Source organism: Vicugna pacos, unplaced genomic scaffold (genome assembly GCF_048564905.1).
Source record: "Vicugna pacos unplaced genomic scaffold, VicPac4 scaffold_19, whole genome shotgun sequence".
Classification (NCBI taxonomy): domain Eukaryota; kingdom Metazoa; phylum Chordata; class Mammalia; order Artiodactyla; family Camelidae; genus Vicugna; species Vicugna pacos.
Window position 1 is genome coordinate 64,209,054 of NW_027328740.1, and position 20,495 is coordinate 64,229,548.

At 43.0% G+C, this 20,495-nt stretch overlaps 1 protein-coding gene across 1 annotated transcript in view; it reads left to right on the plus strand.

The window, feature by feature from the left end:
- The window catches only part of LOC140693122 (uncharacterized), a 141,399-nt gene that overhangs the window by 57,396 nt on the left and 63,508 nt on the right, over nucleotides 1–20,495 (plus strand). The window contains exons 4-5 of the mRNA XM_072957179.1: nucleotides 14,929–15,068; nucleotides 19,507–19,725. Of these exons, the coding sequence (XP_072813280.1) occupies nucleotides 14,929–15,068; nucleotides 19,507–19,725 (359 nt within the window). The remainder of the gene's footprint in view (nucleotides 1–14,928; nucleotides 15,069–19,506; nucleotides 19,726–20,495) is intronic.

Sequence of the window (20,495 nt, forward strand, 5' to 3'; positions counted from 1 at the left end):
ATGCGCAGCCTAAAAGTTAAGAGTTATGTTTCATTTGGCGGGAGGACTCGAGCCGGGATGACAGCCTGTCAGAACTCTCTGAGGGACTGCTCCCAAGAGGTTGAGGCAGAGCTAGGATATATAGGAGCTTTACAACAAAGACCAGGTTGTTGGAACAATAAAAGATTGCTTGTTATCTAAAGAAAGCCAGGTATCTCAAGTTCAAGAATTTAGTACTTTTGTATGTGTGAGAGGAAGCAAATATTTGGACTCACTGAATTCATTTTTTAGACAAGCACCTAGCTATCTCGGGCCAGTAGCCTGTCCTTTCTTATTCTGAGTCTGCTCAGACGACACCATTGTGAGTTGCTGTAGCAGCTGGGCTGCAGGCCTGTCCTAGCTGGGGGGTGGCGGCAGCCTTTAATGACTTGGTTTCAGTATTCTTTGTTTACTGTCATGGTTGCAGTATTCTCATTCACATTGTAGTATTTTCGTTCACAGACTGATTATGGATAATCTGCAACCTTGGAAAGCAACCGAGATGGAATTACTGCAGGTACCTTCTGCTTTAATAAGCCGTGTGCAAACATAAACAGGGAGGAAGCATACACTTGGATTTGGAGGTGTAGGAAAGGGATCCTGCACATTGCAGGAGAACGCAATGCAGAATTCCTTAAGTCCACCTTTCTTTACTGTAGTGGTTTCTGAGAACAGTTTATGGTAATTAACCAACATTGACAAACTGCACAAATTGCATGTAAGGGCTGGCCGGCTGAAACTTGTGTATTGGAGAGGTGGAATTCAAAGGCAAGTGGTCAGGTGGATTGGAGAGAGATGGAGCCAAGGCCTGGGCCCAGATTCCGGTTTAAATTGCCATTTCTTCACCATAGGGCCTTGAAATAGAATTCAAAATCTCTTAACCTGTTGGTGAATCTGTGAAATGGCCATAACATTCGTTTCACCCTGGGATTGTTGTAAGATCTAAAGAGTATTATAGCACACATGAAGCACTTAACCCACTGGCACTTAGCAGTGTTCACTGTGTGGGGCCGCCCCGCTTAGCATGTGTCAGAGCCGTAAAGGCAGCATTTGTCTGTTGAGGATGCACTTGTAGCCCCTTGGCTAGGTTATGAATTTGGTGATTTCCTATAATCCTTGTAATTCTATGTGCCATGGACAGTTATTTTCATGGACAGATGAGGAATCTCATGGTAAAAAGACTGTATAATTTGCCCAAAATCAGACCATAATTTTGGGTGCAGAGGCCTCGGTTCAGCATGGCCCCCTGGGCCTTCTGCCCTCTCTGTTCAGCACCAGAGCCAGATATGGAGTCGGCTGTTTCCCTGCCCAGAATATCCGGCAGGCCGCAAGACACATCTGGCCCTGTGCTGCTTGAGCAAAAACTCCGAAGGAGAGACAGTTACAAAAGGGATAAACATAAAAACAGACGACAGCAAATTGTGATCAGCTCTGAGAAGGAAAGGAACACGTCTCGCCGTGCAGAGCTGGGAGCTTTCCCGTCGAGGCTGCTCTGGGGGTGTTCATCTCAGCTAAACAATTTCTGCTGCTGCACCAAGGCAGGAAGGCAGGGCGCGTGTGGCCAGGTAGACAGGGCCTCGTTGATCGTACTCATTCCCCATTAAGCGGCAGCTTTCACGGGCACTTACCTAGTAAACAGATGTTGGCCATAATCATCACGCACTTTGCTTGGTAGTTTTCTTGGCCCCAGCATTGAGATGAGGTCATTGAAGCTGGGGAGTTTGCTGCATGCCCGTGATTACCTTGCAAATACCCCGACTGTTCTTTCAATCTAGACTGGTGTGGCTGTCATGTCCCAGCCCTGTGAATGGCATCGTGTAGCTTCTCCCAAGTGGCCCAAATGACTGACATTGATATGCTTAATTCGTTGGAAATAGTATGTGACAATAATAGAAAAAGGTAGTAAGAAATTGTTTGGAAAACTGGAAAAAACCTTTTCTTCCCCAGCTGGGGGAGCGTAACCCGTATCACTCACCCTACTCACTGCCTGTCACCTCCTCCCCGCCGACTCCGTGTTCATAAGCCACACTGAGCCTTGGGAGAACATTTTGCCTCATGACACTTTTGACTAGGACCTGCAACTTCTTTGTCCCTAGTTAACTCTCTCTTCAAAGCCATTCAACTTTTTGCAGGCTCCTCCACTCAGATGTAAGAATAGCCTCTTTAAACTTCTTGATGCAGCTCCTTAATGAAGATCTTGTGATGGAAACCTAGCCAAAACTGGGATGTATGCATATAGTGACTGCAACCTCAGCACTTTGTTAGTTCAGAATCAGAGGGGTGAGTGACTCAGGAAATGCTTTTTTAAGGTAACAAGGGGAAAGTGAAAGGACGCAGGCTGTGTGAGAAAGAAACATCTCAATCACAGCCAGTAAGGCACCTGTGTTCAGGATGGGGTGTGGCGAGTGCAGAGTTCTCACAAAAAATAGTGGTGTGATGGGAGCGAGGACAGTTGGGTACTTTATTGGGGAGGAAAAAAAGTGGGCTGAACATTTCCTTGTTGAACAAGAGGATTGTGACATGATGTGCTTGTATTTTGGAGAGAAGGGTTTTGTGGGGACAAGCCTAGGAGTACGCTGTATGTCTGGGGAGTCAGCACAACAGAGAAACACAGAGAACCGGGCAGACCCCAAGACCCATGCTGGGGGAGAGACTGCCCACCAATTGGAGCCCTGGAGGCTGCTTCTGTCCCTTAGCTGTGGCCTCAGACCTCCCTTCACAGCCCAGTCCTGTTGATACAAGAATAAAAAACGTTGGGCATGAGAAGGGCTGTGTCCCAGGCTTTCATTGAGCCCCTGGGATGTGCCCCACCAGATTTTGTTCCTTAACTTCATGCAGTAAAGAATTCAAGAGCAAGCCAGTGTTGAGTAAAGGTAGATTTATTCAGAGAGATACATTGAAATGCAAGAGAAACGTCACGAGGTGTGGGGGTTTGATGCTCATATTAGAAGTAGGTACACACTCCACAGATTGAGGGCCTTCCCCAAAGAGGGAGAGAGAGTGGTGACCGCGAGGTGGCACTGTGTTGCTTGTTTTCTTGGGCTTGGTGGTTTCATATGCTAATAAGTAGAAGGACCAGCCTTAGGGTAAGGCGCTGGGATTCCCAGGGAGTTGGCCATTTCCCACCCTTTGACCTTTTGTGGCTATCATTGGGACTGCCATGTTGCCTGGGGCATGTTATTGACCAAGTTACTAATACAATGGATGTTTACTGAAGCTCAAGATCTGCTAGAAGTTAAATCTCTTCATCCTGAGCCTCAAGGCCTATTGGGGGTTGAATCCTTTAACATTTTGATGTTAATTGCTGTGGCCTTCCTTGAATGGCTGTGCTCTTCCCCCTTCCATCGTGTCTCACTGTGATGACACAGAGACAGCAAAGGTCTGGCCCTACCTGTGCTCTTGCATTTAACTGCGGGAGGTGTGAGGTGGGCTTATGATGACCCTGAATGGTGAGAAAAATGTTTCAGATTTTCCTACGTGAGACATGGGGACCTGACAGCAACCTCCGCAGATTTATCTCACGGGCATTATCGCTTGTGTTGTTATAGAAACAACAGGCAAGCCAAGAAACAAGTATAACTCACAGGGTTGTAGTACTGAGATTTATTATGCTGACACGCTCAGAGGGGCTTCTTTTCCAAAGCTCTGAGCACCTCCAAGACGTGCACATGAGGTTTTATAGGGTTAATTACAAGTATGGGGCTATTAGCCAATAAGGCTCAAACAACAAAAAGCAAGGAATCAGTACACTGAAGCTTATCAATTTGGAACAGATCCCGTTACTGACAATTGTTGTCCTTGGATTTACGTGTTAGCTTATTAGCCCACTAAACTGACACTAAACTTCAGGTTTACCAAGTAGCTCAGCAAAACTTAGATCAGTAAACCGACATTATCACACTTAGATTTGTGACTTAGCTTGTTAGCCCAGCTGGGGTTTTCCTTCACAGTGTCACTTATCTTTTTTATTTTTCTTTTTATCTGTTTTTAAGTATTTAACCCAAATTTAATATCAGGGTTTTTTGGGAAAGATATTTCTCTTTTTCTTTTCTTTGGGGTTCTTTTGGTGGGAAGGTAATTAGATGTATTTATCTGTTAGTGGAGGCCCTGGGGCTTGAACCCAGGACCCCGTGCACGCTAAGCACATGCTCTACCACCCGCCCCTTCATCATATTCTTTTTGCTTTAGCTGCCAAGAATCTTACAGCTGAATTTGTAGTCGGCCTTTAACACTTGCCCTGACTTCATGGAATCCATTTTTATGAGTTTATCTCCCCCTGGTTTCATTTAAGTATTGAATCTCCATTTTCTCTTCACTCTCCGTTTTGCCTTTTTGTTGTTATGGTTGTTAAGCTGTGTTTAAAAAAATTGTTTAAATTCTCTTTTAGCAAGAGGCTGAATGTAAATATGCAAACAAACAGCACAATTAAATGCTTTTATATATTCTAAGCTGTTTAGTATTTACTTAAAAACCGATTTGAATATTAAAGTGATAACATTTTAAAAATATTTTTTAATTTTTTATAGAGATATAGCTGATTTAAAATATGATATTAGTTTCAGGTGTACAATAGATGCTCCATTTATAGTTACTGTAAAACATTGTCTGTATTCCCTGTGTTGTAAGATACATCCCTCTAGCGTGTTTACATTACATGTTGCAGTTTGTATAAGAAAGTTGGGTAACGCAGAGTCTGGAACGTGGCTGTGTATGACTCAGGTTCACGCTCACCCTGCATGGCAGAGCTCAGGCCTTCACTCCTTTCTGCAGGGGAGCGAGTGGAGGCAGCTCTCATCAGCGCTGGCACCACCCTCTGAGTGGCAGTGACAGCAGTGACTGTGTGTGGACGTGCAAATTGTTTTTCCAAGAGCGTTTTCCATATGCGTTTCTGCATTTAATAATTAAAGCCCTCCTGTGAGGAAGCGTTTTAAGTTTTTAATGCATAATACATTTTATTTTGATATTGATAGATTTCAAACCTCTGGAAAATTTACAGGAGTAGTACAATAAACGCTTAGATACAGTTCACCTTAAAGGGCACTATTTGGCTTTCTGTGTCTGGCTTATTTTAGCATAAAATTTCAAGGTTCATCCATATTGTAGCCTGAATCAGTACTTTATTCTTTTTGTTTGATAATATCCTTTTCCATTTTTTTTGGTTTTAGTCTATTTAAAAATATTTTCATTGAAGTCTAGTCAGTTTATAATGTTGTGTCAGTTTCTTGTCTACAGCACAAGACTTCAGTTAAAAAGGAACATACCGGCATTCATTTTCATACTGTTTTTAAACATAAGTTACTATAAGATATTAAATATATTCTCCTGTGCTATACAGTATAAACTTGCTGTTTATTCTTTACATACTCAGTAACTGCAAATCTTGAACTCCCAATTTATTCCTTCCCACACCCTCCCCCCTCTGGTAACCACAGTTTGGTTCCTGTGACTCTGTCTGTTTCTGTTCTGTAGAGAAATTTATCTTTTTGTTTCTTTCTTTTTTTTTTTTTTTTTGATTCCACATGTCAGCAATCTCATGTGGTATTTTCCTTTCTCTTTCTGGCTTACTTCACTTAGAATGACATTCTCCAGGTCCATTGATGTTGCTGCAAATGGCATTATTTTATTATTATTTTATGGCTGAATAGTAGTCTATTGGACAAATATGCTACAACCTCTTTATCCAGCCATCCGTCAGTGGACATTTCGGTTGTTTCCATGTCTTGCTATTGTAAATAGTGCTGCTGTGAACATTGGGGTGTAGGTGTCTTTTTTAATTAGGGTTCCTTCTGGATATATGCCCAGGAGTGGGATTGCTGGGTCATCTGGGAGGTCAAGGTTTTGTCTTTGATGAACCTCTATAATTTTTCCACAATGGCTCCACCAAACTGCATTCCCACCACAGTGTAGGAGGGTTCCCAATTCTCCGCAGCCTCTCCAGTATTTATTGTCTGTGAACTTCTGAATGATGGCTATTCTGACTAGTGAGAGGTGATATTTGATTGCAGTTTTGATTTGCATTTCTCTGATAATGATATTGAACATTTTTTCATGTGCCTACTGGCCATTTGTGCGTCTTCATTGGAGAAATGTTTCTTTAGGACTTCTGCCAATTTTTGAATTGAATTGTTTGTTTTTCTTTCTTATTAAGTGTAAAAGCTGTTTACATATTCTGGGAATTAAGCCCCTAGCAGTTTCATTTATTGCAAATATTTTCTCCCATTCCATAGGTTGGTTGTCTTTTTGTTTTGCTTACTGTTTCCATAGCTGTGCAAATGTTTGTAAGTTTAATTAGAGCCCTCTTGTATATTTTTGGTTGTTTTTCTATTGCTTGAGTAGACTGCTCTAGGAAAACATTGCTGAGATGTATGTCACATGTTTTGCCTATGGTTGCTTCTAAGAGGTTTATAGTGTCTTGTCTACATGTTTAATTCTTTAACACATTTTGAATTCATTTTTGTGTATGCTGTGAGGGAGTAGTCTAACTTCATTGATTTACATGCAGCTGTAAAGTTTTCCCTGCACCATTTGCTGAAGAGGCTGTCTTTACTCCATTGTATGTTCTCACCTCCTTTGTCAAAGTTTCAATGACCAAAAGTTTGTGGGCCTATTCTTGGTAAATGTGTTTATCCGTTCATTGATGGATGGATATTGTTAGTAACTTTTGGCTACTCTGAATGATACTGCTATGAATATTGATGTGAAATTTTTATGAGAATATGTTTTCATTCTGTTGGCTGTACAGTTGGCCCTCCATATCTGTAGTTTCCACTACATGGATCCAGATGGCTGATTGTAAAGGGACTCGAACATCCTTGGGTTATGGTATCCAGGGTGTGGGGTTCCTGAAACCAACCACCCAAGGGTATTGAGGGATGACTCTACATATAGGAGTGGAATTGCTGAGCCATATAACTCTAAGCTTTTGAGGAAATACCAGACTTCTCCAAAGAAGTTGCACAATTGTCCCTTTCCCCTGGCCGCATATGAGGTTTCTCTGCCTCCTGAATGACATTTGTTATTGTCCATGATTTGGTTATAACCATCCTAGTGGGTGTAAAATGAGATCTCATTTTGATTTTGATTTGTCTAGTGATGTTGAGCATCTTTTCATATGCTTATTGGCCATTTGTATATGTATCTAAATTTGTGGTAAATTTAAAAATTGGGTCTGTTTTATTGTATTGTTCAGTTGTAAGAATTCGTTATATATCCTGGATGCTACTCTCTTATTAGATAAATGTTTTGCAAAATTGTTCTTCTATTCTGCACATTGTCTTTCACTTTATTTTTTTTAAACATTAAAACAATTTCTTTACAGGGGAGGTAGTTAGATGTAATGATTTATTTTATTTTTCTTGCTAAGCACGCACTCTCTGACTTGAGATACCCATTTCCCCTGTCATTTGACTTTCTTGATGATGTCTTTTGTAAGAAAAGGGTTTTAATTTTGATGAAGTCCAGTTTATCTGCTTTTTTCTTCTATCACTTGTGCTCTTGGTATTGTATCCAGGAAACCAAAGCCTATCCTAGGACCACAAAGATTTATACTGTGTCTTCTTTTAGAAAGTTTATAGGTTTAATTTTTACATTTCTGTCTGTGATCTACTTTGTTTTAATTTTTATTTGTTATATAAAATATGGGTGTTCAGATTCCAGATTGATTCTTTTGCCTGCAGATACCCAGCTGTCCCTGCACAATTTGTTGAATAGACTATTCTTTCAATGGGGTGTTTTTGGCCCCGTAGTGGAAAACTGTCTGTAAATGTAAGTTTTTCCCCGTGGGTTTTTATTGTGTCTCATAGATTTATTTATCCAAACTTATGCCAGCATCATACTGACTTATTACTATAGCATTTTAGTACCTTTTAAAGTGAGTCCTCCAACTTTACTCTTCTTTTGCAAGGTTGTTTTGCCTATCCTGGGCCCCTTGCACGTCCATATTAATTTTGGGATCAGTTTTTCAATTTTTGCAAAGAAGTCAGCTGGAATTTTGATAGGGATTCCACTGTATATGTAGATCATTTTGAGGAGTCTTAATATTTTTAATAATACTGTCTATCATTCCATGGAAATGGGATGTCTTCCATATATGTAGATCTTTTAAAATTTATTTTGGTGATACTTCAAAAAGTTCAATGTACAAATCTTGTAAACTTTTGTTAAATGTATCCCTCATTTTATTTTTAATGCTGCTGTAATTGGACATGCTGAGTTTCTTATGGGTGGGACTATATATCAATCTTCTTATTTCTAGAATTCCTTAACAGCAATTACCCTAGTTATATATTTGCTACTTAAATCTATCCACAACTATTCCCCGCCCCGTGTTATAAGAAACCAAGACCCAAGTTAAGCTACCTGAACACCTATGTGGAAATGTGAAATGAGACCCTTGGGTGGGGCTTTGTGCAGATGATACTGGAGCTTATTCAGGATGGCTTCATCGTAATTTCTTTTAAACAACCCTTCCGGTGTATTTAGTCAGATACATTAAGAACATGCCCTTTTGATGTGCGGAGTAGCTAAGACTATGATTTTCAAATAATTTCTAGTGAGAGTGTTGTTCTTGAAACCTAATTTGCATCAATCTTTGAAGATTTATGTTTCAGGTGCTTTGACTAAAGAACCCCCACCTGTCTTTAATCAATAACGACAACTAAATGCTCAAGCAACATGTAAGAGCTTGAGCAAACTGCCCCCACCCCGTAGTGCTGGGTGGCTGCAGCTGCAACTGGAGTCAGCGCTTACCTATCCCAGTACGCTTGTGCTGATCTGCTCAAAGTGGTTCGTCCAACAGTTTGTCAGTAGTCTGTTGGACAAAGTCATTAAAAATTGATTGAAGGTTGCTGGAATGCAATATATTCTTATTAATATTAATTAAGCACATATTGAGTGCTTATTGTATGATGGAATTGTCCCTCAGCCTCACATGAATATTATTTCTCATAAAACCTCACATATTTCCTTGTTAATCTCACTTTACAGATAAGGAGACTGACAATTAGGTCTTCTCTCTTTCGGGGGAGCTCATTATCAATGATGGGAAGTTATAAGGAAAAAGATATTTATTCATCATGAGAAAACATTTTTCTGAGGGTCAGCAAAGAAGAAGATGAACACTGAAGAAGGTGATCATTGTTCAAGTGAGACAAGCCCTGGGTTGTGCGGAGTCTGCATCCCTGTCCTAGAGAAGGCACGTGTAGAGCTGCGTACTGGGTAAGGCGGCGTGGCCGCGCAGGGAACGCGGATGCTGGGCCGTTGGGCTGTGCTCAGGCCTGGTGGGGCTTTCTCCTAAGGGCAGCGAACCATCATTGACAGATTTTATGTTGGAGAGTGGGGTGCTCTCGTAGTTCACTTTTGTCTTGTAGAATGCTTGGAAACATTTAGAAGGCTTGGCAGGAGGTGATGTGATGAGTCAGAGTAGGGTGGCTGCGAGGTGTAGCAGTGTTCAATTTTCAAGTGGTTTTCAGGCCCAGGCTTGTGGCTCAGTAGCCGTGTCAGTTTGAATGACGCACTCAAGGAAGTGAAACAATTTATCTAATCAATTGAAGCAGCGATGTACCCAATTCCCAGGACTGTTGTGGAGATCCAGTGAGATAACGTTTGCAGTGTGCAGCATGGTCCCAGCACAGAGTCAGTGCTGAGTGAGTGCCAGTGAGTATCTGGTAGGTCAGGTGTGGGTGGTGGGACTCGGTGTCTGAGGATATCTGGGCCCTGAAGGAGGGGTCCATTCACATCTGTGAGTGATGGGTCTGAGTTGGGAGAGGCACGGAGAACTTAGCCCCCGACCAGAGGCCCTGGGCAGGACGGCTATTGGAGGAGCACCGTGAAGTCAGCTCTTTGCAGGTGGAGTTGGAGGTGCCCTTGTGACATCTAAGTGCAGTGTCACGAGCTGAAAGTGGAGGTCTGCGCCCAGGCTGTGCATTTTCGAATAATGTCAACTCCTGAGGACACCGAAGTATTGATCACTGAACGGAAGTCATACTTTACAGGACAAATGAATAGTAGTATCACCTCTGTCATCAAAGCTCACGTCTATTTATTCATCACTCAGTTTGCTAATTGGGTACTTACAGAGCTCACTTCACCGTCCTCCCGTGGGCTCAGGCTCCACAGAAAAGAGCTGGTGTGTCTTCCTCTTTTCCAGAAGAAGACACATTTAGCTTGTAGACTTCTGTACCTCGCCAGACTTAGGATATTAGTTTGTTGGTTTAATTGTATTTTCTGTTGGCCATGTCCTGACAGGAGAGAAATTTTACCTCATGGTCATTTTTCAATTAGCTGTTACTGAGAATTGCTGATCTGATACATAGTGTATGTATTATATTAACTTTGTAGAGTAGTTATCATTTTTCTGTCTTTGCCCTTTAATTTTGATTGCCCCTTCAGTGTTCTATCCTTTTTGGGGCCTTATTTTTTTTTAATTAAAAAATGTCTGTTAACAGTTAAGAAAACAAAAACAAAGAAAAAATGCACATGGGAGCTAAATTTAGAAAATGTCTAGTGTGTTTTCTTTCTCGGCAATGGAGGGTTCTAGAAACTCGTGAAAACTTTCATTACACAAGTTCCTTAAAATGCTGATTAAGAAATAAAACCTTCCTTCCTCATCTTTCAAGCTGCACAACTAATTGTCAAGAAAGTGAGGGAAAATTCTCAGAAGCCAAGACAAATGAGAAAGCAGGGTTTCTGGGAGATATGCGAGCCTTAGAATCCCTGGGGTGCTGGTTTGATCCTGAACTGATTTTCAGTTGCCTTGACAGGAGGGCAGGATGTGAGCCCCAGGCCTCTGACACTAGGAGTTGGATGGGGGATCATATTATGGGCCAAGCCCATCCTGAGGATCTTGGTTTACTAAAGGGTGAAATAGGAAAAAAAAAATTCCTCAAGGCAAGAAATTAAGGAAAGTCAATTTTGTTGGAAGAGGGGAAAAATAACAAATCCAAAGTAAGGATATAATTTAAAGTTGTTCTGGCATTAGAGTGACCACAAACACCTGGCAGAAAAGCACAGATACTCCTTGATTGATAAGTTGTGTTTTGAATGAATCAGTGAACAGCCATTCTGAAAAAGGCCTCCAGAGTCTTGTGGATCAAGATACTGGACAGCAAACACCTCCCTTCCAAGGTCTCATTCAAATAACCAGAAAGGTTTTAAAGGAAAGAAGCCATAATCATAGATCTATTTATTAACAGTTCTATATGCTACGAATTCAGAGGTGACTATGTAGTTGTCTCCTCTATTATGGACCTTACTTTCTCTTTGGGGAGACAAAATGACATAGTTGGTAATCTTGGTGGAGGGAGGTGTTAGTCTGTTGCAATTAGCCAGGAGAGGAGATTAAGAAAACAGTGAAGGGTGGGTGAACTTTTTAGCTGAGGACAGTCTTGTTCACTTGGCTTTTAATTGCAGGCTCAATGAACTGTCACTGGAGGGAATAGATCTTATGGAGGATGGACATAGCTCAGGCCTCATTGGAATGGACAAATGAACCTGGAGAAAGACAGTCAAATCTGTGCAGACATTAAAGTTCACTTGAACGTGCTGCATCCCTGAGCCAAAGATAGGAAAAATATGCAGCAATTCTTGAGGACAGAAGAGTGGTTTTTAAGGTTCTCCAAGAATGAATCCCATGGAACCGAGATGGCCAGTTGTCAAACTGAGACTTTGTTCTTTGGACGGTGTACCCAGCAAGGGTATTGGCCTTTTATATGTTTCCATTTGTCTTTAATACATGTCTGTTGATGAGGACGTGGGCACAAATGTTTGACACCTTGTCGAGGCGATTTTGGATACCTGCCTAGAAGCACGGGCACAGTTGCGGCTGCTTCATACATCTTGCAACCCATCCCTTTCCCCGGCTCCGTGATCACGGCAGAGTGGTTCCTTGTTGACCTGTCCGTTTCCTCTGTGACATCATAACCCATGAAAAGACCGGAGCATATTAACTTGGCTTTGTTAAAGTCAAAGAAACAGATCAAATGTGGAGTCAGATTTGTTCTTTCCTATTTCAGTAGTACCATGGAGATGGCAGTTTGGGCAGCTTTTTGTAGTGTCCTTGAGGCTTTCTCTCTCAGCTTCTTTGCGCCTCAATTGAAAACCCTTCATTGCTGTCTGGCCTGCTGGTAATGCACACTGCCTGTTTTGCCCTGAAGATGTGTTCTGTTTATAAACTCATCTCTACTCCTTGGAAAACAACTCAAGAAAAACTCAGTTGGTTTTCCACCAGCCATGGGCAGGGGTGAGGTATACCATGTTATTATTTCATAAAATAATAGTAATAATAGTAATAGTAATAGTACTAGAAATAATAATAGTATAATAATAATAATAATAATAATAATAATAATAATAATAATAATAATTATAAAACAGGACTGAGCACATTGGAGAGAGTCAATAAATGCTTTCTGGCTTAAATCAAAAGTGATGACTTAGTGATTCCATGGCTGCTGTATTTGCTAAGCTAGTTACTCCTTTGCTCCATTACACATTATTTTAACTGAAAAAGAAATGCAAGCAAAAGGTTAAAAAAAAAAACTCAAACAGAGCACAAAAATACACAAGTGAAAGAAGTTTTCCCTCATCCTCTGTTCTTTCAGCCCTGTCTGGAGATGCCACTGTTTACTATCTTTTGGGTGCTTTTCCAGATATGCTTTGCACATTCCCACCTATGTATGTAAATTCCTTTAAAATTTTAGTTATTTTTAACTTAAAGAGATTTAAATCCTCAAGTGGCTTCTGCCCGGGTAATAGAACAGAACAAATCTGACTCCATATTAGATCTGTTCCTTTGAATTTAACCCTATGCTCTGTCTCCTAGGCTTCATCTTGCTTGTAAAAAATTGTTGCCTAGAGCCTGAAATACACAGGAGAGCTTATTCTGAAGCTCTGACCTTTAAGGATATTTAACATTTTTTCATTCATTAAAAGATAGCAAATTGCAGAATAGAAAATAACGTTTGTTTTGTTGGAGATTTACAGGGATCTGACCCACGCAGATAGCTGTAAGAACAAAGGATTGTAACAAGAAGGAATTCCTACACTTAGAAGTTTGCAACAACCAAGCGCGTAGGAAAGGAGCCTGAATTGTGACTTGGGGAGATGGTTTTCCAGAACATTAGTTTGCCAACTAGGTCTACAGAAACTTGCTATTCCAAGCCCCAACATCTGGTTTCCAAACTTATTGGCCTGTCCTGCACTGAGGAGAATGAATTTGGACTTGGTAACACTCCTATCTACCTAGAAAGCAGGGCACTGGAGCTGAGTGTTATGGAAACAGGCCAGCCAAGAAACAAGCACCAATCGGAGTGCTGGAGTACTCAGAATTATTATGCCGGCGGGCTCAGAGGGGCTTCTGCTCCGAATTTCTGAGCACCTCCAAGACGTGCACATGAGGTTTTAAAGACTTCAATACAAGTAAGGGGATATTAGCCAATAAGACTCAAAGAACAAAATGCAAGGAATCAGTACACTGGAGCTTATCAATTTGTAATAGTTCACATTACTGACACTTGTTGAGCTTGGAATTACGAGTTAGGTTGTTAGCCCAATAAACTGACACTAAACTTCAGATTTACGAGATAGCCCAGCAGAACTTAGATCAGTAAACCGACACTTATCACACTTAGATTTGTGACTTAGCTTGTTAGCCCAGCTGGACTTTTCCTTCACATGAGGACAGCTCTCCCACCCCCAGGAAACCACTGTGAGCCCTTGATGTTTCCACTAGGTTGGGGTATGGTTTACCCAGGAGGGATGGGGACTATGCACCAACACTCAGGCAGTCTGCTCTGTCTGGGGCTCTGATCTTGTACCACACCACTCCCCGCCAGACCAACACCTGGGACAGTGGAGCTAAGGCAGTGATCCTTCCTGCCTGTTTCCCAGTGTGTAAAAGGGGAATATGTACTCTTCCCAAGGAAGTTCTGAGCGACAACACCTGCGGGTGCTTGGTTCTCAGAGCAACAGAAAACCCAGCTCCGCATGGGGGCAACGGGTGTGATCCCCGTAGTGTTTCTGCAGAAGCATCTGATGGAGGGCTGGATCAGGGAGGTAAAAAATGAGCTGCGGGACTTGAACGGTTACAGAAGGGTACAGAGGTAGGTCTGCCATCTCAGGGTGCCCTAGAGGTAAAGCTTTTTCTCTCCAACTCCGCTACGACACTCCCCTATCCAGACCCATCCCTTCTCTGCTCTTCCTGTCCATCTGTATCCCTCCACTTTTCCCCTCTTCTCCACCCGCTCCCATCTTCTCCCTCCCTCGCTGTCCCACCTTCTCTCGCAGAATCCAGAGAGGATCCATGTCCCTCCTGCGCATGCGCTGTCGGTGCCTGGTGGTCCCCTGGTTCGAAGCTCCATGTCCGAGCCGGGGATTGGCCCCAAATGCTTCTCAACTCTGTCGCCCGTTAGGCCTTTGGTTCCTGCCTGGGGCCGGGGCTTCTGGCTGTGGAAGTGCAAGGTGGGGGGCTCCAGGGAAAGGGTTCAGGCGGCTTCGGGAGGGTGATCCGCCTTTCACAGCCCCCAAGGGCGCCAGTCAGCCCGTGTTCAGCTGAATTTCTCTGGCCAGACCCTTCTGACAGCACCACCTGCCCCGGCGCCCCGGCCACAGCTGTCCAGGTCCAGGTGTGCGCCTGCCACCTCTCACGCAGCCGGGATCCCCTCAGTCCACGGCTGGCGTCCCCTTCCCCTCTCCCGCCCGCGAGTCCTCTCCTCCCGGGCTTCCTCTCCTCGGCCGCCTGCCCGTCCCCACCAATGGGCGGGCTGTTTCCCGGGCGGGCGTGGTCTGCGGACCTGGACGGGAGCGGGCGGCGTATGCTGGTGCTGGGGCTGGCCTCCGAGCGGGGCTGCAGCCCGCACCCCCCCTTTCCCTCCCCCCTAGGGCTGCCCTCCTTTCCCTTTCACCCTCCCTCAGGACCAGCTCAGTGGCGTGTGTGCTGCTCCCCGGACTGAGAGCCTCTGGCTGTAGCGCCCAGCTTCACCTGGTGGAGTCGGGAAAAGGGAGCATCAGTGCTGAGCAAGCTTCTGTCTCCTCCCTCAGTGTTTCTGCCGCAGGTAAGTATCTTGAACACTTTCAGGTGTTATGATGGCGGTGCTTGTTGATGTCACGTGTTTTTATAGTGAGAGGGATTAACAGTGGTGAAAGCAGGGCTTGGTTCTGTTAAAAATGAGCTGAAGGCATGAAGCTGTGATATCCTCCTTCCTTCCCTCTCCAAGGGTGAAACGTGTGACAGTCAATTTTAAAAAGATAGTTACAGTCCCTAGCTAGCCCAGCCCAGCTAGTGTGTGTTAACAGGAACAGCATCACCAGAGGCCTTGGAGACCCAGGGATATTGCAGTCCTAAAGAACTCCTGGCACAGTTTGGTTTGTATTGTTTTTTTATTTTTCTTAAATTGTGGGACAGACTAGTGGTATAAAAAGAAAAATATTTGTCAAGAAATATTTTTTCATATAACAGCGTTATTGTGATATAGTTCACACACCATGAAGTACATCCATTTAAATGGTAAAATTCAGCAGCTTTTAGCATATTCACAGTTGTGCAACCATTATTATTCCAGAACGTTTTTATCACTTCAGAAAGAGCAGTGGAAATTAATGACCTATCCACCCCTCCCCAGTGGTGGTTCTAAAGAAATTTCTTGGCTAATCTTGACCATAAATTCACTTGTTACATTCCAAGAAAAATCTGGTAGGAATTCTAATCAGAATTGCAATGAATCTGTCTATCAAAACAGGAAGAATTAACGTCTTTATGGCACAAACTTCTTCTACCCATGAATATATTTCGGACCCTATATTTTCCTTTGTCCAGAGCCTGGCCCATGGGAAGCCCTCACTACTTGTTGGGCTTGTGAATGATGAGATTCTATACATCGTTAGTTGCAGCTGTAGCCTTTCACAGAAGAGAAAAGAAACCTCAGTGAAGCAAGTGACTCTCTGATGGTCAGAAAGAGTGACAGCCATTGCTGGAGTGATCCAGTGGACTTGGTGTTTACAACCAGAATTCTCCACCACCTACAGCTAAGGGGATTAGAGTGTTCTTTTATTTTTTCTTAATGGCGTTGCTTTTATTTTTACTTATTTTTTAAATTATTTTTTATTTAAGTGTAGTCAATTTACAATGTTAGTTTCAGGTGTACAGCAGAGATTCAGTTATAAACATATGCATATGTATATACATATGTTTTAGATTGTTTTTAGTATAACTCATTACAAGAAATTGAATATAGTTCCCTGTGTTATATAGCAGGTCCTTGTCATTTATTTTATATTTACTAATTTGTATCTGTTAATCCCTCCTTTCCTGCCTGCTAAATACAGTTTGCTTTCTATGTCCATGAGTCCATTTATAGGAGCACCATTTTTCCTAGTAATATATGCTCTTTGGCTGCTTTCAGTTTCAGTAATTCCATCTTATCTGTGGGCGCTTTTCTTCTGGTTGCCTTTATGTGGTTTGCACACGTGGTAATAGAGATCTTTATTTGGGAGAACTCCAGGTCTCGTGTAGTCCCTGGTACAGAATGCCCACTGAATTGATGATTGAACTGGGAAAAAAGCACAGTAAATGCTGGAATTTCCACTATGGTTGAGAATTCCAGGTTTCAATAACCTGTTTAGACAACCTTACTATTGGCTGCACCCATACTGGGTAATTTGGTGGAAATTCATGGTATGGTGGTGTAGAGACGGGACCTTATATTCTTCTTCTCTTTCTATTTTCTAACAGTCATTTTCCTGGGCCTTCCAGATCCTCCCCCAGAAGTGCCCAGGGCTGGCTTAGTGCTGCGCTGAGGCAATATTTGTTAATAACGCCCTTTCCTCTTCTCCTCTGAGCCTCCGTTTCTTTCTGTGCACAATGAGCGCTTAGACTAGATAAATAATTTTCAGTTTCTTTTAAAGCCATGTTTCCTTTGAGAAACAGAAAATGCAAATATCTCCTCTCAACCCAACCCTTTAGATTTTGGTATGTCCTCCAAGGAGTGACATAGCTCTTTGTGAAAAATTGATGTGATTTTGATTGCAGGTGACACAGAAAAGACTCTTCAGAGATTTATTGCAGGGAGAGGGCAGGAAAGAGGCAGTATGTGACACTTTCTAGTGTGAGCAACGGAGCAGGGACTTGGATTTAAATACGGTGTCTGACGTGGCCTCTCTCTAATCTTGTAGAATGTGATAAACTTCTCTACCTCAGTTTCTTGATGTGTCAAGTTGGGGTGATAATATTTTAAGGCTTCTGTGAAACATTATACAAATAAGATATTTGTGTCTCGGTAGAAACAAGATCTGCTAGGGATTCAGGGATTTGTTTAAAAAAAATTCTTGTCCATAGCACTCTGTCTGTGTGTATTTAGAAGTTCCTGGAGGGTGAGGGTGAGTCTAAAGTCCATTGTGGGACAGGTGGCCCATATTTCTCCGTGTCCCAGTTTACCCCCTCCTCCCCAGTCCTCTTCCTCAGTCCAGGATGAAGTTCCCTAGTAGATTTACACAGAGGTCTTGTGGAAATGGCTTTTCATTTTATTGTTTCACCAAGAAGGGCTGCCATCATGATCTCTGTGGTCAGGTTTTGAAGGGCTGCCATCATGATATCTGGTAAGAATTCTATGCAATTTGGAGTTCCAATTTAATGAAAAGAAAAAAATTACAAATAGAAAATTAGAACAAGGGTGGTGACAGGGGCTCTTTTAAGTGGACACCATTAGCTTTGTTAGCTTCAGGTGCTGTGGCCTGTTGCCACGAGGACCCATCCTCTTGCTCTGAAGTTGGAGGGACTAGTGGGCTCAGTGGGAATGTTAACTGAGTGTATCTCATGGGCTGGGCATTGTCCTATTTGTACTGTGTGTTCCTTATTTGAGACAGTGAGCTCACCTAACCTCGATAACCTCTTTACAATATTAGACTTTTAATTTTGAGATGTAATGTAGATTCCCATGTGGTAGTAAGAGATTATATGGAGAGGGCCTATGGACCCTTTGCCCAGTTTTCTTAATGGTTCCATCATGCAGTGTTGGGGTACAATTCATTACTGACTCACTAACAATTTGAGGTTTGTGTTATTGCCCTTATTTCTATTCACGATTAAACTGGGGCTTCGTGAAGCACGCAGGCCTGTCCAGGTCACCCACATTGTTAATGCAGAGTCGGGTGAACGTGGGCTTGGGATTTCCAGGCAGTACCATTATGATGGTTTGTGACAGGGAGCAGCATTCACTTTGCTTGTTTATTCATTCATTCAACAAACATTTATTGAGTAAACTCTGTGGGTCAGATGCTTTCATAGAGTTATCTGATTCTTCAGCAGTACTGAGAATCAGGTAATGTTTATATTTTTTAATCTGAGAAAATTAGCTCTGAGAGGTTATAACCCCCCCAAAGGAAGTATAACTCATAAAGGAGGGATAGAACATGTGTACAGTCACCTCCTTTTATGCAGGTGGTACCCTATGCATTTTACATTTTCAAACATCCGTAATCCAGATATATTCTTGTAAGGCAAGGCTTTTTTTTTAATTGAAGTATAGTCAAGTTTACAATGTTGTGTCAATTGCAAGGTGTTTTTTGACTTTTGAATTAAAAAATACTTTTTCAGGAGGGAAATTAGGTGTATTTATTTGTTTGATTTTTTAAAATGAGGTACTGGGGTTTGAACCCAGGACCTCGTACATGCTAAGCATGTGCTCCACCAATGAACAGTACCCTCTACCCCAAGGCAAGTTTTCTTATCCATTATTATGAAGCTTAGGAGTTCAAATAAATTGAATAGGAATCCAGATCTTTTGATCCTACTGTGGTCCTTCTCTTTATATTCTGCTGAAGGGGGTTGGGGAAGCATTTCCTTTGTTCATTTCTTTATTCAGCATTTTTGAGCAGTGACTTTGCATCAGGGCCTTGCTAGGTGCTTGGAAATAGAAAATAAGAAATGACCTTTCTCTGCAGAGGCAGGAAGCCTAGACCAAAAGCTGGGTAATGTGATCCGAGCTACAGTAGCCATATGCAGACTCTGAGGACAAACTGTACCCTTGGATTTGCTTTGGCTTCCCTTGTCTTCTGGCTGGTACATACCAGGTCACCGCAACCCAGATGGGCCCGTAGCACACAGCAGAGAATGTACCTCGATCTCCTCTCCCCTCTCGGCAGGGCCTGCAACATGAGCATCCCTGACTACGTGCAGTGTGCTGAGGACCACCAGACTCGTCCCGTTGTGGTCCAATCCATAGAGATCATCTCAGAGGAGAATTTCTTTTGCATCTATCAGCTACTCACCTCGGTTAGCCATATCAGCCCTTGTGGCTCCCAGTGGACACTCTGTATCCACTACAGGCACCGCTATGTGCCCGAGAATCGGTGGAGCGTCTTCCAGAAACACCCCAAGGTCGTGGGACTTGTCACCATTACCGAATGTCTCTCTGCCAAGGCCTTCGAGAAGCTCCACATGCAGAGGAGCTGTATGGCGCATCGCTTAATGACTCTCAGCTTTTTGTCTTTGTGCAGCATGGGGAGGTAGCCGAGCAGACGCGCACCGACGTTGCCTTCAATCTAAGAGTACTGCAGGGTGGTGGAGAAGAGGATCGAGGACTTCACTGAGTCACTCTTCATCTTGCTCAAGTCCAAGTGGCTGGATGGTGGCCCCAAGAATTCTGGGGACAAGATCCCCCTCCCCTGCATCCCGTTTGAGAAGGAGGACTTCATGGGACTGGACACAGACAGCAGGTAAGTTTACCTGGAAGCCAGTCCACCTTGGCTGTGTGCTGGATTGCTTCCCTACATCCAGAAAGGGATCAGCAAGGGAGAAGTCAATCTTGTAGCCAAGGGGGGAGGGAGGTGCAGCCCGCCGGTTTCCAGACATTTCAAAGTGAATCCGCCTTTATTTCAGAGAGATCCTTTTAGGGTTAGTGTGGACACTTACTCCCGCTTTACAGCCAGGAACATGGTGGGACCCCTGAAGTTGCTGTCCAATAAAGTAGCCAAAGCCACTGATGCTAGGAGCACTGGGGAGGAGGCTGGACTCAGCTGAGATGTACTGTAGGTCAAATGCACATCAGACGCTGAGGCTTGTCTAGTAAAAGTACATAAACTATCTCTCTACTTCCTATATTGATTACATGTCAAAATAATAGTATTTTACATACAGTAGATTAAGTAAGATCTGTTCTTAAAATCACATTCTAGTATTTGTTTTTTGTTTGTTGGTTTGTTTCTTTGTTTCAAATTTTAAACGTGGCAACTGGGAAACTTTCTTTACATGGCTCTCATTTCATTTCTGTTGCGCAGCCTGTCCTGGTACATGCTCATCCCTTTGCTTATAGATGAGATGCTGAGCCCCGAGAGGCAGAACGAGGCGCTGGTTGAGCTGCGGCTGGAGCCGCTGTCACCTGCCTCCCAGGCCCAGCACCTTTTCAGCTCAGGCCGTCTCTTCCTGCCCGACAGCCACCATGCCAAGTTAGGACATCAGAAACACCGCCAGGGACTTCCTAATGAAC